This window comes from Melanerpes formicivorus, unplaced genomic scaffold, assembly GCF_026170545.1.
Source record: "Melanerpes formicivorus ecotype bairdi unplaced genomic scaffold, bMelFor1.0.p_v2 SCAF_376, whole genome shotgun sequence".
Classification (NCBI taxonomy): domain Eukaryota; kingdom Metazoa; phylum Chordata; class Aves; order Piciformes; family Picidae; genus Melanerpes; species Melanerpes formicivorus.
In genome coordinates, this window is record NW_027142728.1 from 173,328 (window position 1) to 184,295 (window position 10,968).

A 10,968-nucleotide genomic window follows, 5' to 3' on the forward strand; every position below is an offset into this window, starting at 1 on the left:
CCTGGCAGAGCAGGGGCAGCAGCCTGGAGCCAGCCCCAAGGCCTGGGCAGCCCGGGCTGTGGCACTCACCGGTGTGGAGCCCGGCCTGGTGAGCTGGCCCCTCCTCACGCACGCTCTTCACGAAGATGGTGTCCATGGGCTCCAGGCGGCTCCGGGGGGGCCCTGCTCCGGGGGGCACCAAGTGTCAGGGACCCTCTGGCCCAGCAAGAAGCAGCTTTGGTCCCTCAGGGTCCCCTCCTCGCCTCCCCAGACCCATAGCAGCCCTGCCTGCTCCTGCTGCCAGGGTCCTGCCCCGGGCAAAGCCTCACTTTGGGGGCAGCTCTTTGTGTCCCCCAAGCAGTTGTGTCCTCACCTGGCACTCGTGGCCCCTCCCCAGCACTTGTGTGTGTTACCCCTCACCAAACCTGCCCCCCCCCCCCCCCCAAACCTGCCCCCTCCCCAAGCCTTGCCCATCCCCAACCCTCTGCAAGAGCAAAAGCCACGAAGTGGTGCAAGGGTTGGGTGGGCACGGGGACAGCAGGGGGATGGCAGAGGGGATAAAAGGATGCCCCAGGGGACATCTCCCAGCCCTGGCATGTCCTCTCCTAGCCCTGCTGGGCACTGGGTGCCAGGTCTGGACAGCTGTGCCTGCATCAGCTCCGCTGCTGAGCAGAGCCCTGGCTCCTCGTCGCCGGTGCCAGCGCCGATGCCTCCTGACGCCTTCACATCCACTCTCATCACTGCCAGCCTCTGGCAGCACAGCAGGGCCATGTCCCTGTCCCCAGACACCCCCTGCTCACCCAAGCCACCCACCAGCTGCAGAGCTTGGTGCTGCCTTGGCCAGGACCCCTCCAGCCTGGGGACAAACCCCCCCGGGCACAAGGTGCAGCGAACCTCCCAAGGGCTTCGGGGGCGCTGAGCCAGCCTGGTGTGCCAAGTGTCACCAAGCTGTCACCGGTGCCAGCCCATGCTCAGGGCAGTGCAGACAGTGAGCTGTGTCCCCATGGTGCCCCCCTGGCCCTCTGTGACCCTCTGTGACCACTCTGTCCCCCGGCCCCTGCGACCCTCTGGAGCCCTGTGCCCACCCGCCCGGGTGGTGACGAGCCCTGTGCCAGGGTCCCCGTGGTGGCACAGTGCCAGGCCTCACCTGTTCGGTTCCCATTCTCCTCCTCCTGCCAAGAAAAGAGAAACACCTTTGCTTGGTGGCTGTGCCAGGCAGTGCCAGCTGGGGGAGGGGGGGCAACAAGAAGGGTCTGGGAGGGGACCCGAGGGTTGCCAGCCCCACAGTGCCCCTCGTGGGACCCACAGGTCCCTCCTCAGCCCCAACGCTGCATCCAGCTGTGCCACCCACTCAGAGCCCCACCGGTGGGCAGGGAGCAGGACCCACCAGAGCCCCCTCCCTAGACCCAGCTGCCAGGCAAGGGGACAGCCTGGGGGGCAGGGCAGCAGGAAGGGGCCCGGCCAGGTCCATCTCACCTCTCTCCTGGGCCACCAAGCCTGGCTGGGTAGAGCCCAAGCCCTTGCAATGGGGTCCCAGGGGAGGGAGGAGGGTGCCCACTGGCACCCATGCCACCACAGCATGCTGGCAGCAGGTCCCAGTGGCAGGGACCCCCGGGGAGGGGACAGCTTTGCGCAGGCGTCCCCAGAGGTCCTCCCCACCCCCACCCCCCCTCGTCAGCAGGGGTTATAATTAGCCCTGCAATTATTTGGCAGAGGAAATGTCCCCATGGCTGGGGGGGGGGAGGGGGGGAGGTGGCATCTCTGCAGCCTCTGGCTGTACAGGGCAGGCTGCCAGGGCTGTGGCTGGCATTGCAGAGGGGGTGGCAGGAGGGGGGGGTTGCCACCCCCCTTCCCACTCACAGGCAGGGGACAGCAGTGGGAGCCACACAGCTCTGTCCCCTGGGGTGGGAACTGTGGCCCTGGGCTCCTGCCCTGGGCACCCACCCGCAGAAGGGTGCCCAAGCTGGGGTCTTGGCACCCACATGGGGCTGCACCCACACTGCTGACCGTCCCCCCCAACCCCCCCACCCCAACCCAGCCCTGGAGAGCCAGCTGCACCCTGGGCTGTGGGCCCCCAGGAGGGGCCTGGACACCTGGGAGGGGATTTCTCACTCCCCAAGTGCCAGCTTCTGCCCTCTCTAGGGGGGCACAAGCCTGGCTGTGGCCAAGAGGCTTCACCAGCCACAGCTCTGATGTCCCCAGGTCGGGGGAGAGATCTCTCTAAGGGGGGCTGGGAAGGGAGCAACCTCCAGCCCCTTGTGCCAGGAGGATGTTCCCAGTGAGGAGGCTGAAGGGACGGTGGGAAGGGAAAGCCACATCTTGGCACAGCCTTGGCACTCAACTGGCACCAAAGGAGAATCAGGGAGTGGTTTGGGCTGGAAGGGACCTGCAGGATCATCCAGTTCCAGCCCCCCTGCCGCGGGCAGGGACACCTCCTGCCAGCCCAGGTTGCTCAAGGTCCCATCCAACCTAGTCTTCAGCCCTTCCAAGGAGGAGATGCCCACACGTGGCTGGCACAGCAGGAGCCTGGGGCCACCAAGTGTCCCTAAGGGCATGGCCTCGCCCCTCTCCCTGCCCCTCCTCGCCCTGCAGCACCCCACAGCCCTTCCCAGCCCTCGGGGCACCCCGGCAACCCCGCTCCCAGGGCTGGGGCTGAGGCCGGGCGCCGGCGGTGCCCCAAAGCGCGGCAGGGCGAAGGCAGCTTTGCCATCCCCCTCCCTGCTGAGTCAACGCCACCGAAACTCAGCCCCCGGACCTGGCTGCCCGCCGGCCCCCGCGGGTGCTGAGCCAGCCGCGGCCGCGCCCTGCCCCACCGGCCCCGGCTGCGGCGCCGGCCCGCAGCTACTCCCAGCCTCCAGCCACCGGCACCGACACCCCCTGACACCGGCACCGCCACCGGCACCGACACCTCCTGACACCGGCACCGGCACTGCGACCCCCTGACACCGGCACCGACACCTCCTGACACCGGCACCGGCACTGCGACCCCCCTGACACCGGCACCTCCTGACACCGGCACCGCCACCGCCACCGGCACCGCCACCTAACACCGGCACCGCCACCGGCACCTGCACCCCCTGACACCGGCACACCCTGACACCGGCACCGGCACTGACACCCCCTGACACCGGCACCACCACCCCCTGACACCGGCACCGCCACCGCCACCCTCCTGACATCGGCAGCGCCACTCCCTGACACCGGCACCACCACCGGCACCGCCACTCCCTGACACTGCCACTGCCACTGCCACCTCCTGACACCGGCACCGGCACCCCCTGGCACCGGCATCCCCTGACACCGGCACCGGCACCCCCCTGGCACCGGCATCCCCTGACACCGGCACCGACACTGCCACCGGCACCCCCTGACACCGGCACCTCCTGACACCGGCACCGCCACCCCCTGACACCGACACTCCCTGACACCGACACTCCCTGACACCGCCACCGGCACCCCCTGACACCGGCACCGGCACCGCCACTCCCTGACACCGGCACCGGCACTGACACCTCCTGACACCGGCACCCCCTGACACCGGCACCGACACTCCCTGACACCGGCACCTCCTGACACTGGCACCGCCACCGCTTGACACCGGCACCGCCACCTCTTGACACCGGCACCGCCACCTCCCGCCGCTCGCCTGCCTCCTCCCCACGCCGTGAGGCTCAGCCCCGGTGCCCAGCGCCACGGGGCAGGATCAGACCCTTGCCCCGGAGGGGTTTGGAGCCGGTCTGGGGCGCGGTGGAACTGGAGAGAAGATCTCTGAGAGCCCAACCTGCAGCCCAGCACTGCCCTGGCCCCCAGCCCCTGGCCCCAGGTGCCACGGCCACAGGGTTCCTGAGCACCTCCCAGGGCTGGGGACTCCACCACCTCCCCGGGCAGCCTGTGCCAAGCCCTGACCACTCCTGCAGCACAGGAATCCTTCCCCATGGCCAACCTAAGCCTCCCCTGGCGCAGCCTGAGGCCACCTCCTCCCCTTTCAGCTGATGCTGGGGAGAAGAGACCAATCCCCACCTCACTGCAGCAGCTGTGGGCATCTGGCCTGGCACCAGAGCTTGGAGAGACCCTGCAAGCCCTGGCACCCCAGCTGGGCTCAGCACAACCCTGCTGTGGCTGCACATCTGCCTGCACATCTGGCTGAGCAGCCAGCAGCTCTGCTGAGGCAGCAGGGAGCACAGAGCCCTGCTCCAGGCCCTGGCAGCACCAAACTCTGCTGACAACAGAGCAGTTGGCAACCTAGGGGCAGGTAGGGAGGAGGCAGGGTGGCAGGGGGGGAGGGGATCCACCAGGATCCTGCCCGGGGGCCACCTCCCTCCCTGCCACAGCAGCTGGATTCAGCTCTGCCGACCACAGACGATCCTCGGACCCCCTCCCCACTCCCACCCTCCTGCATCCAGCCACAGCCCCTCAGAGCCCCTCTCCAGCAGCCCTGGGGGTGTGTGGGGGGGGTCTCCACGCCCCCACCCCCCGGTCCCCAGCCCTACCTTGGTGGTGGAGTGCACTGCTGACTCCGGGGGGTAGACGATGAAGTGCCGAAGGGTGAAGCCAAACCCCCCCTGGGAGCTCTTCCGCAGCACCACGGTCTTGGGCCCCCCCCAGGGGAAGGTCCCCTCCGGGGGCACGTTGGCATTCGGGGATGCCCCATCCCTCCTGCCTGGTGTTGGCTGCAAAGGGAGGAAGAGGAAGATGTCACTCTGGGGGGGAGGGGGAGCTTGCAGGCACTCGGCCCCGCCCCTCCCCGCCCCTCTCCCACCCCCCTGCCCCTCCTCAAATCCCTGTGCTGAGGGTCGAGGTCTACCCAGAACCTGCTCCACTCCTCAGAACCTTCCCCCCCCCCAGCACTCCCAGGCTCAGTCCCAGCTGCCAGCCCCACAGCAGCGAATTCCAGCTCCCTCCACCAGCAAATTCCAGACACACACACCCCCCCCCCCCAGATCCCTCCACCAACGAATTCCAACCCTCCCCTCCCCACCCCACCCCCCCCTCCACACCACTTCAGCAGCATCCCCCAGGACTCCTCACTTGGGAGCTTGTGGGAGAAGAGAAGATGGGAAGGAAATGAGAAGAAAATGGAGGGGAAATGAGCTGTGCCCTGGGGGGGTCTGGAGGGGACCCAGGAGGAGAGATGAGGACAGATTTGGGGGGGGGGGGAGAAGGAGGGGCAGGGATAAAATGCCCCCCTCTGATGTCACTGTGGCAACAACCTCGGGCAAGGCGGAAAGAGCTGCCCAGGATGCAGCTGGATGTGGTGATGGAGCAAGGCCCTGGCACCACATCCAGCCCTGGCACCACATCCAGCCCTGGCAAGGGCCCAGGTGGAACCAGGAGGGCCAAAGCTCCATCCCACAGCTCCCAGTGCCAGCCTTGGGGAGGGGACCCGGGTCGTGGCAGAGCTGCAGCAGCTGTGGGCACCTGGCCTGGCACCACAGCTTGGAGAGCCCTGGCACCCCAGCTGGGCTCAGCACAACCCCGCTGAGGGAGGTGGCTGCACATCTGCCTGCACATCTGGCTGAGCAGCCAGCAGCTCTGCTGAGGCAGCAGGGAGCACAGAGCCCTGCTCCAGGCCCTGGCAGCACCAAACTCTGCTGACAACAGAGCAGTTGGCAACCTGGGGGCAGGTAGGGACGAGGCAGGGTGGCAGGGGGGGAGGGGATCCACCAGGATCCTGCCCGGGGGCCACCTCCCTCCCTGCCACAGCAGCTGGATTCAGCCCATCCAGGGGCAAGGGTGGCAAAATTCAGGCACTGTCTGGGTGGAAGCAGCGGCTGGAGAGAGGGGAGGGGAGGGGAGAGGGAAACACAAAGGGACAAGGGACAAAAAGCCTTTGTCTGGGCCTCTGTGCCTGTGCTGAGTGGAGCTTTTCATTGCCCGGGGGGGTGGGGGGAGAAACCTGATGGCAGCTGAGTGGGGACAGGCTGAACCCCACCCCCCAAACACACATCCCCCATGCTGGCACATCCTGAGGTGAGCTGGGGGGTCCCATGGGCTGGGGGAGCTCATGGGCTGGAGATGCCCTGAGCTGGGGGTCCCAAGGGCTGGGGGAGCTCATGGGCTGGAGATGCCCTGAGCTGGGGGTCCCAAGGGCTGGGGGAGATCATGGGCTGGAGATGCCCTGAGCTGGGGGTCCCAAGGGCTGGGGGAGCTCATGAGCTGGGGGTCCCAAGGCCTAAGGGAGCTCATGGGCTGGAGATGCCCTGAGCTGGGGGTCCCAAGGGCTGGGGGAGATCATGGGCTGGAGATGCCCTGAGCTGGGGGTCCCAAGGGCTGGGGGAGCTCATGGGCTGGGGGGTCCCAAGGCCTAAGGGAGCTCATGGGCTGGAGATGCCCTGAGCTGGGGGTCCCAAGGGTTGGGGATCTCATGGGCTGGAGATGCCCTGAGCTGAGGGTCCCAAGGGCTGGGGGATCCCATGGGCTGGAGATGCCCTGAGCTGGGAGTCTCATGGGCTGGAGATGCCCTGAGGTGGGGATCCCAAGGGCTTGGGGGATCTCATGGGCTGGAGATGCCCTGAGCTGGGGGTCCCAAGGGCTGGGGGAGCTCATGGGCTGGAGATGCCCTGAGCTGGGGGTCCCAAGGGCTGGGGGAGCTCATGGGCTGGAGATGCCCTGAGCTGGGGGTCCCACAGGCTGGGGGAGCTCATGGGCTGGGGGATCCCATGGGTTGGAGATGCCCTGAGATGAGGATCCCAAGGGGTGAGGGTCTTGTCCCCCTTGGGGTAGGATCCCTGTGATGAGGGCATGGCTCTGAAGCTACAACCCATGGGGGGCACCACCCTTGCATGGCACCAACAGATCCACTCCATCGCCACCCTGGGGTGTTTTGGGTGCTCACAGACCCCCCCAAAAACACAAACAGAGCCTCAAAGCTCCAAGGGGAACCAAAAAGAGGGGGAACAAAAACCCTCCACAAGCCCCCAAAGCCTCTTTCCACTGCTCCCAACACAACTAATGACCCCAAAGCCTCTTTCCACTGCTCCCAACCCCACCAAGGACCCCAACCCTCTTTCCTCTGCTCCTAACCAAGGACCCCAAAGCCTCTTTCCACCACTCCCAACCCAACCAATGACCCCAAAGCCTTGGTGCAACCAATGACCCCAAACCCTCTTTCCACTGCTCCTAACCAAGGACCCCAAATCTTCTTTACACTGCTCCTAACCCAACCACAGACCCCAAACCCTCTTTCCTCTGCTCCTAACTGAGGACCCCAAAGCTTCTTTCCACTGTTCCCAACCCAGGACCCCAAACCCTCTTTCCACTGCTCCCAACCCAACCACAGACCCCAAACCCTCTTTCCTCTGCTCCTGAGAACCCCAAACCCTCTTTCCACTGCTCCTAACCGAGGACCCCAAAGCCTCTTTCCACTGCTCCTAACCCAACCACAGACCCCAAACCCTCTATCCTCTGCTCCTAACTGAGGACCCCAAAGCTTCTTTCCACTGTTCCCAACCCAGGACCCCAAACCCTCTTTCCTCTGCTCCTAACTGAGGACCCCAAACCCTCTTTCCACTGCTCCTAACCCAACCAAGGACCCCAAAGCCTCTTTCCTCTGCTCCTAACCCAACCACAGACCCCAAACCCTCTTTCCACTGCTCCTAACCCAACCAACAACCCCAAACCCTCTTTCCACTGCTCCTAACCAAGGACCCCAAACCCTCTTTCCACTGCTCCTAATCCAACCAAGGACCCCAAACCCTCTTTCCACTGCTCCCAACCCAACCAATGACCCCAAAGCCTTGGTGCAACCAATGACCCCAAAGCCTCTTTCCACTGTTCCTAACCCGACCACAGACCCCAAACCCTCTTTCCTCTGCTCCTAACTGAGGACCCCAAAGCTTCTTTCCACTGCTCCCAACCCAGGACCCCAAAGCTTCTTTCCACTGCTCCCAACCCAGGACCCCAAACCCTCTTTCCACTGCTACCAATCCAACAAGGACCCCAAAGCCTCTTTCCACTGCTCCTAACCCAACCCAGGACCCCAAACCCTCTCTCCACCACTCTCAGTCCAACCAAGGACCCCAAACCCTCTTTCCACTGCTCCTAACTGAGGACCCCAAAGCCTCTTTCCACCACTCCCAACCCAACCAATGACCCCAAACCCTCTTTCCACTGCTCCTAACCAAGAACCCCAAAGCTTCTTTCCACTGCTCCTAACCTAACCAAGGGTTCCCAAAGCCTCTTTCCACTGCTCCTAACCTGACCACAGACCCCAAACCCTCTTTCCACTGCTCCTAATCCAAGGACCCCAAACCCTCCTTCCACCACTCCCAACCCAGGACCCCAAATCCTCTTTCCATTGCACCCAACCCAATCAACACCCCCAAACCCTCTTTCCACTGCTACCAATCCAACCAAGGACCCCAAACCCTCTTTCCACTGCTCCCCAACCCAGGACCCCAAACCCTCTTTCCACTGCACCCAACCCAACCCACCCCAAACCCAGCTGGCCAAGGCGGGCGGGTGGGTGGGGGTGAGCACCTCCCCTTCCCAAGGGGACCCCTCATCGACCCTTTTAGCCCCTGGGAAATGAGACTGGGGGGAGGGCCTCCCCCTCCTCTCCCCCTACCCCTCCCCATCTGCGCCTCGCTCGGCGGCGGCCGCCGGGATTATTTTTAAAGCTGACAGCTGAATGTGCCCTGCTGATTTTAACCAGCCCAGACAGGCCAGGGGAGGGAGAGAGAGAGGGGTTAGGATCAGTGGAGACACCAGCCCACAGGGATTGGGGTTGGGGAGGGGTCTCTAGGCGGGGGTAGGGGGGGACGTGTCCGTGCGTCACGGAAAGCGCCGGAGCCGTTGGCCAACGGCTCCGGCGCTTCCGTGATGCACGGACACGTCCCCCCCCACCCCCAGACCCCCTCCCCAACCTCCTCCCCAGCTGTAGGGTGGTCCCCCACCCCCTCCCCAGCTCCATCAGCTGGCTGCCAGCAGCCTGAAGCCAAGCACCAAGCGCCCAGCTCCAAGCCCGCCCGGGGGGGGCAGAGGAGAAAGTCGCTCCGGAGGATCCCAGCTCCCAAAGGGGTCCAAAAGCTTTGCCTTCCTCCTCCTCCTCCTCCTTTTACAGCCTCAACCTTCTGCCTCTCCCTCCTCCTCTTCCTCCTCCAGATCTCATCCCTTGGCCATCCCCCACAGAGATCCTGCAGAGCAAAGCCTTCCCCTGCCTCGGTTTCCCCTCTTCGCTCACCCCCCCCTGGCTTGCTGCTTCCTTTCTGGAGGGGGGAAAGGGGATTGCAAAGCTCCAAGTTGGGGGCTTGGTGCTCTCCCCCCTCCAAATCCTAGCTCCAGAGGAGCTGACAGCTGATTTGTCACCTCAGCCATTTGTCCTCAGCACCCCCACCCCACCCCCCCCCAGCAGGGGGGCAGTCACCTCCTGGCTCTTTGGGCTTCCTTTTAAGCCCAGCCCAGGGGGCTTCTGCTGTGCCCCCACCAGCTGCATCCTGCTCCTTTGTTCCCCTTCCCCAAGCCCCCACCCCATGGGCAGGGAGGATGGAGCCGAAGGGGGGGGGAAGCCCCTTGCTCCCTGTGCCGGCAGCGGTGCCAGCCCAGGGCTGCCCCTTCCCCTTCCCCCCCCCCCCCCCGGATGTCCCTAATGCCTGTGAGGTCCTTTGCCCCCCAGCACAGAGGGCACCAGGGCCCTGCACCCCCTTCCGTGCCAGCTCACTCCCCCGCGGTGACCCCACGAGGCAAGCAGCCCCCAGCACTGTCCCACACGAGTGGGACCCTTCCTGGGGGGGGGGGCCAGGCTCTGTCCCCCTTCCCTGGGCACAGCTGGGCACAGCCCTGCCCTTGCCACTGGCTACCGCCCCTCCCTTTGTGGCCACCAGCAAGACAAGAGCCCCCCCCCCCCCCAACCCTGAGCCCCACTCCCCAGCCATGGGAGGGGGTCCCAGGGAGCCCTGCCAGCGCCGGCGCCCCCCTCCCCCGGGGGGCATTCCCTCCCCCGTCCCCCATCCCCTGCCCTCCCCCAAGAGCCAAGGCCCGACCCCCAGAGGCGCGGCAGGCAGTGCTCACCCGGTGCCACTTGTCGGTGCGGGGGGAGCTGCGGGCCGGGCCGGGGGCCCGGGGGGCAGCGGGGGGGCAGTGCCAGCGGCGTGCCGGCGCAGGCTGCTCAGCCAGACGCAGCGGGGCTCGGGCAGGCTGCAGTCCACCCCCACGGCTCTCTCCGAGCGCCAGCCCTGCCCGGCTCGCTCCACGCTCCACAGCCTCCTGCTCACCACCGCCACGGGGGGGCTGGGGGCCGCAGGGGGGCGGGGGGGCACCCCGAAGAAGCCGCCGGGACCCATGGTGCCCTCCTGCCCTGGCGCTCTCCTCTACCATGCGGCTGCGATTCGGGGGCGGTGGGGTGGAGAGGAGCAGCGGAGTGGGCGCTCAGCTCATGGTTGGCACAGCCATGGTTGGCACAGCCATGGGGGGCACCACCGGCTGCAGCCCCCTCCCCTCCCCCCCCACCCCCGAGCCTGGCAGCGTGGAGGAGGTGATGGTGGCGGCTGGCTCAAGGGGGGCTGTGTGGTGCTCCCAGCCCCGGCGAGGCTGCTGCTGCTCACTCGCAGGCTTGGATCGCTGCGAGCGACAGCGGCGGAGTGAGGGCGGAGAGGGAGGGATGGGCAGGGGGAGGGATGGGAGGAGAGAGGGATGGGCAGGGGGTGGGATGGGAGGAGAGAGGGATGGCAGGGGGTGGGATGGGGAGGAGAGAGGGATGGGCAGGGGGAGGGATGGGAGGAGAGAGGGATGGGCAGGGGGTGGGATGGGAGGAAAGAGGGATGGGCAGGGGGAGGGATGGGAGGAAAGAGGGATGGGCAGGGGGAGGGATGGGAGGAGAGAGGGATGGGCAGGGGGAGGGGATGGGAGGAGAGAGGGATGGGCAGGGGGAGAGAGAGAGGGATGGACAAGGAGGGAAGGATAGAGGAATGGACAGAGGGTGAGATAGAGGGATGGGCAGAAAGAGGGAAGGATGAAGGGAGGGAGGAAGGAAGGGATGGATGAAGGGATGGA

The 10,968-nt window shown here is 66.1% G+C and overlaps 1 protein-coding gene across 1 annotated transcript in view; it reads right to left on the reverse strand.

The window, feature by feature from the left end:
- The window catches only part of ARHGAP23 (Rho GTPase activating protein 23), a 28,762-nt gene extending 18,194 nt beyond the window's left edge, over positions 1-10,568 (reverse strand). The window contains 6 exon segments of the mRNA XM_068170405.1: positions 70-162; positions 1,127-1,151; positions 4,470-4,649; positions 9,988-10,053; positions 10,056-10,223; positions 10,225-10,568. Coding sequence (XP_068026506.1) covers positions 70-162; positions 1,127-1,151; positions 4,470-4,649; positions 9,988-10,053; positions 10,056-10,223; positions 10,225-10,293 — 601 coding nt within the window. The 5' untranslated portion in view covers positions 10,294-10,568.
- Positions 10,569-10,968: the final 400 nt, after the last annotated feature.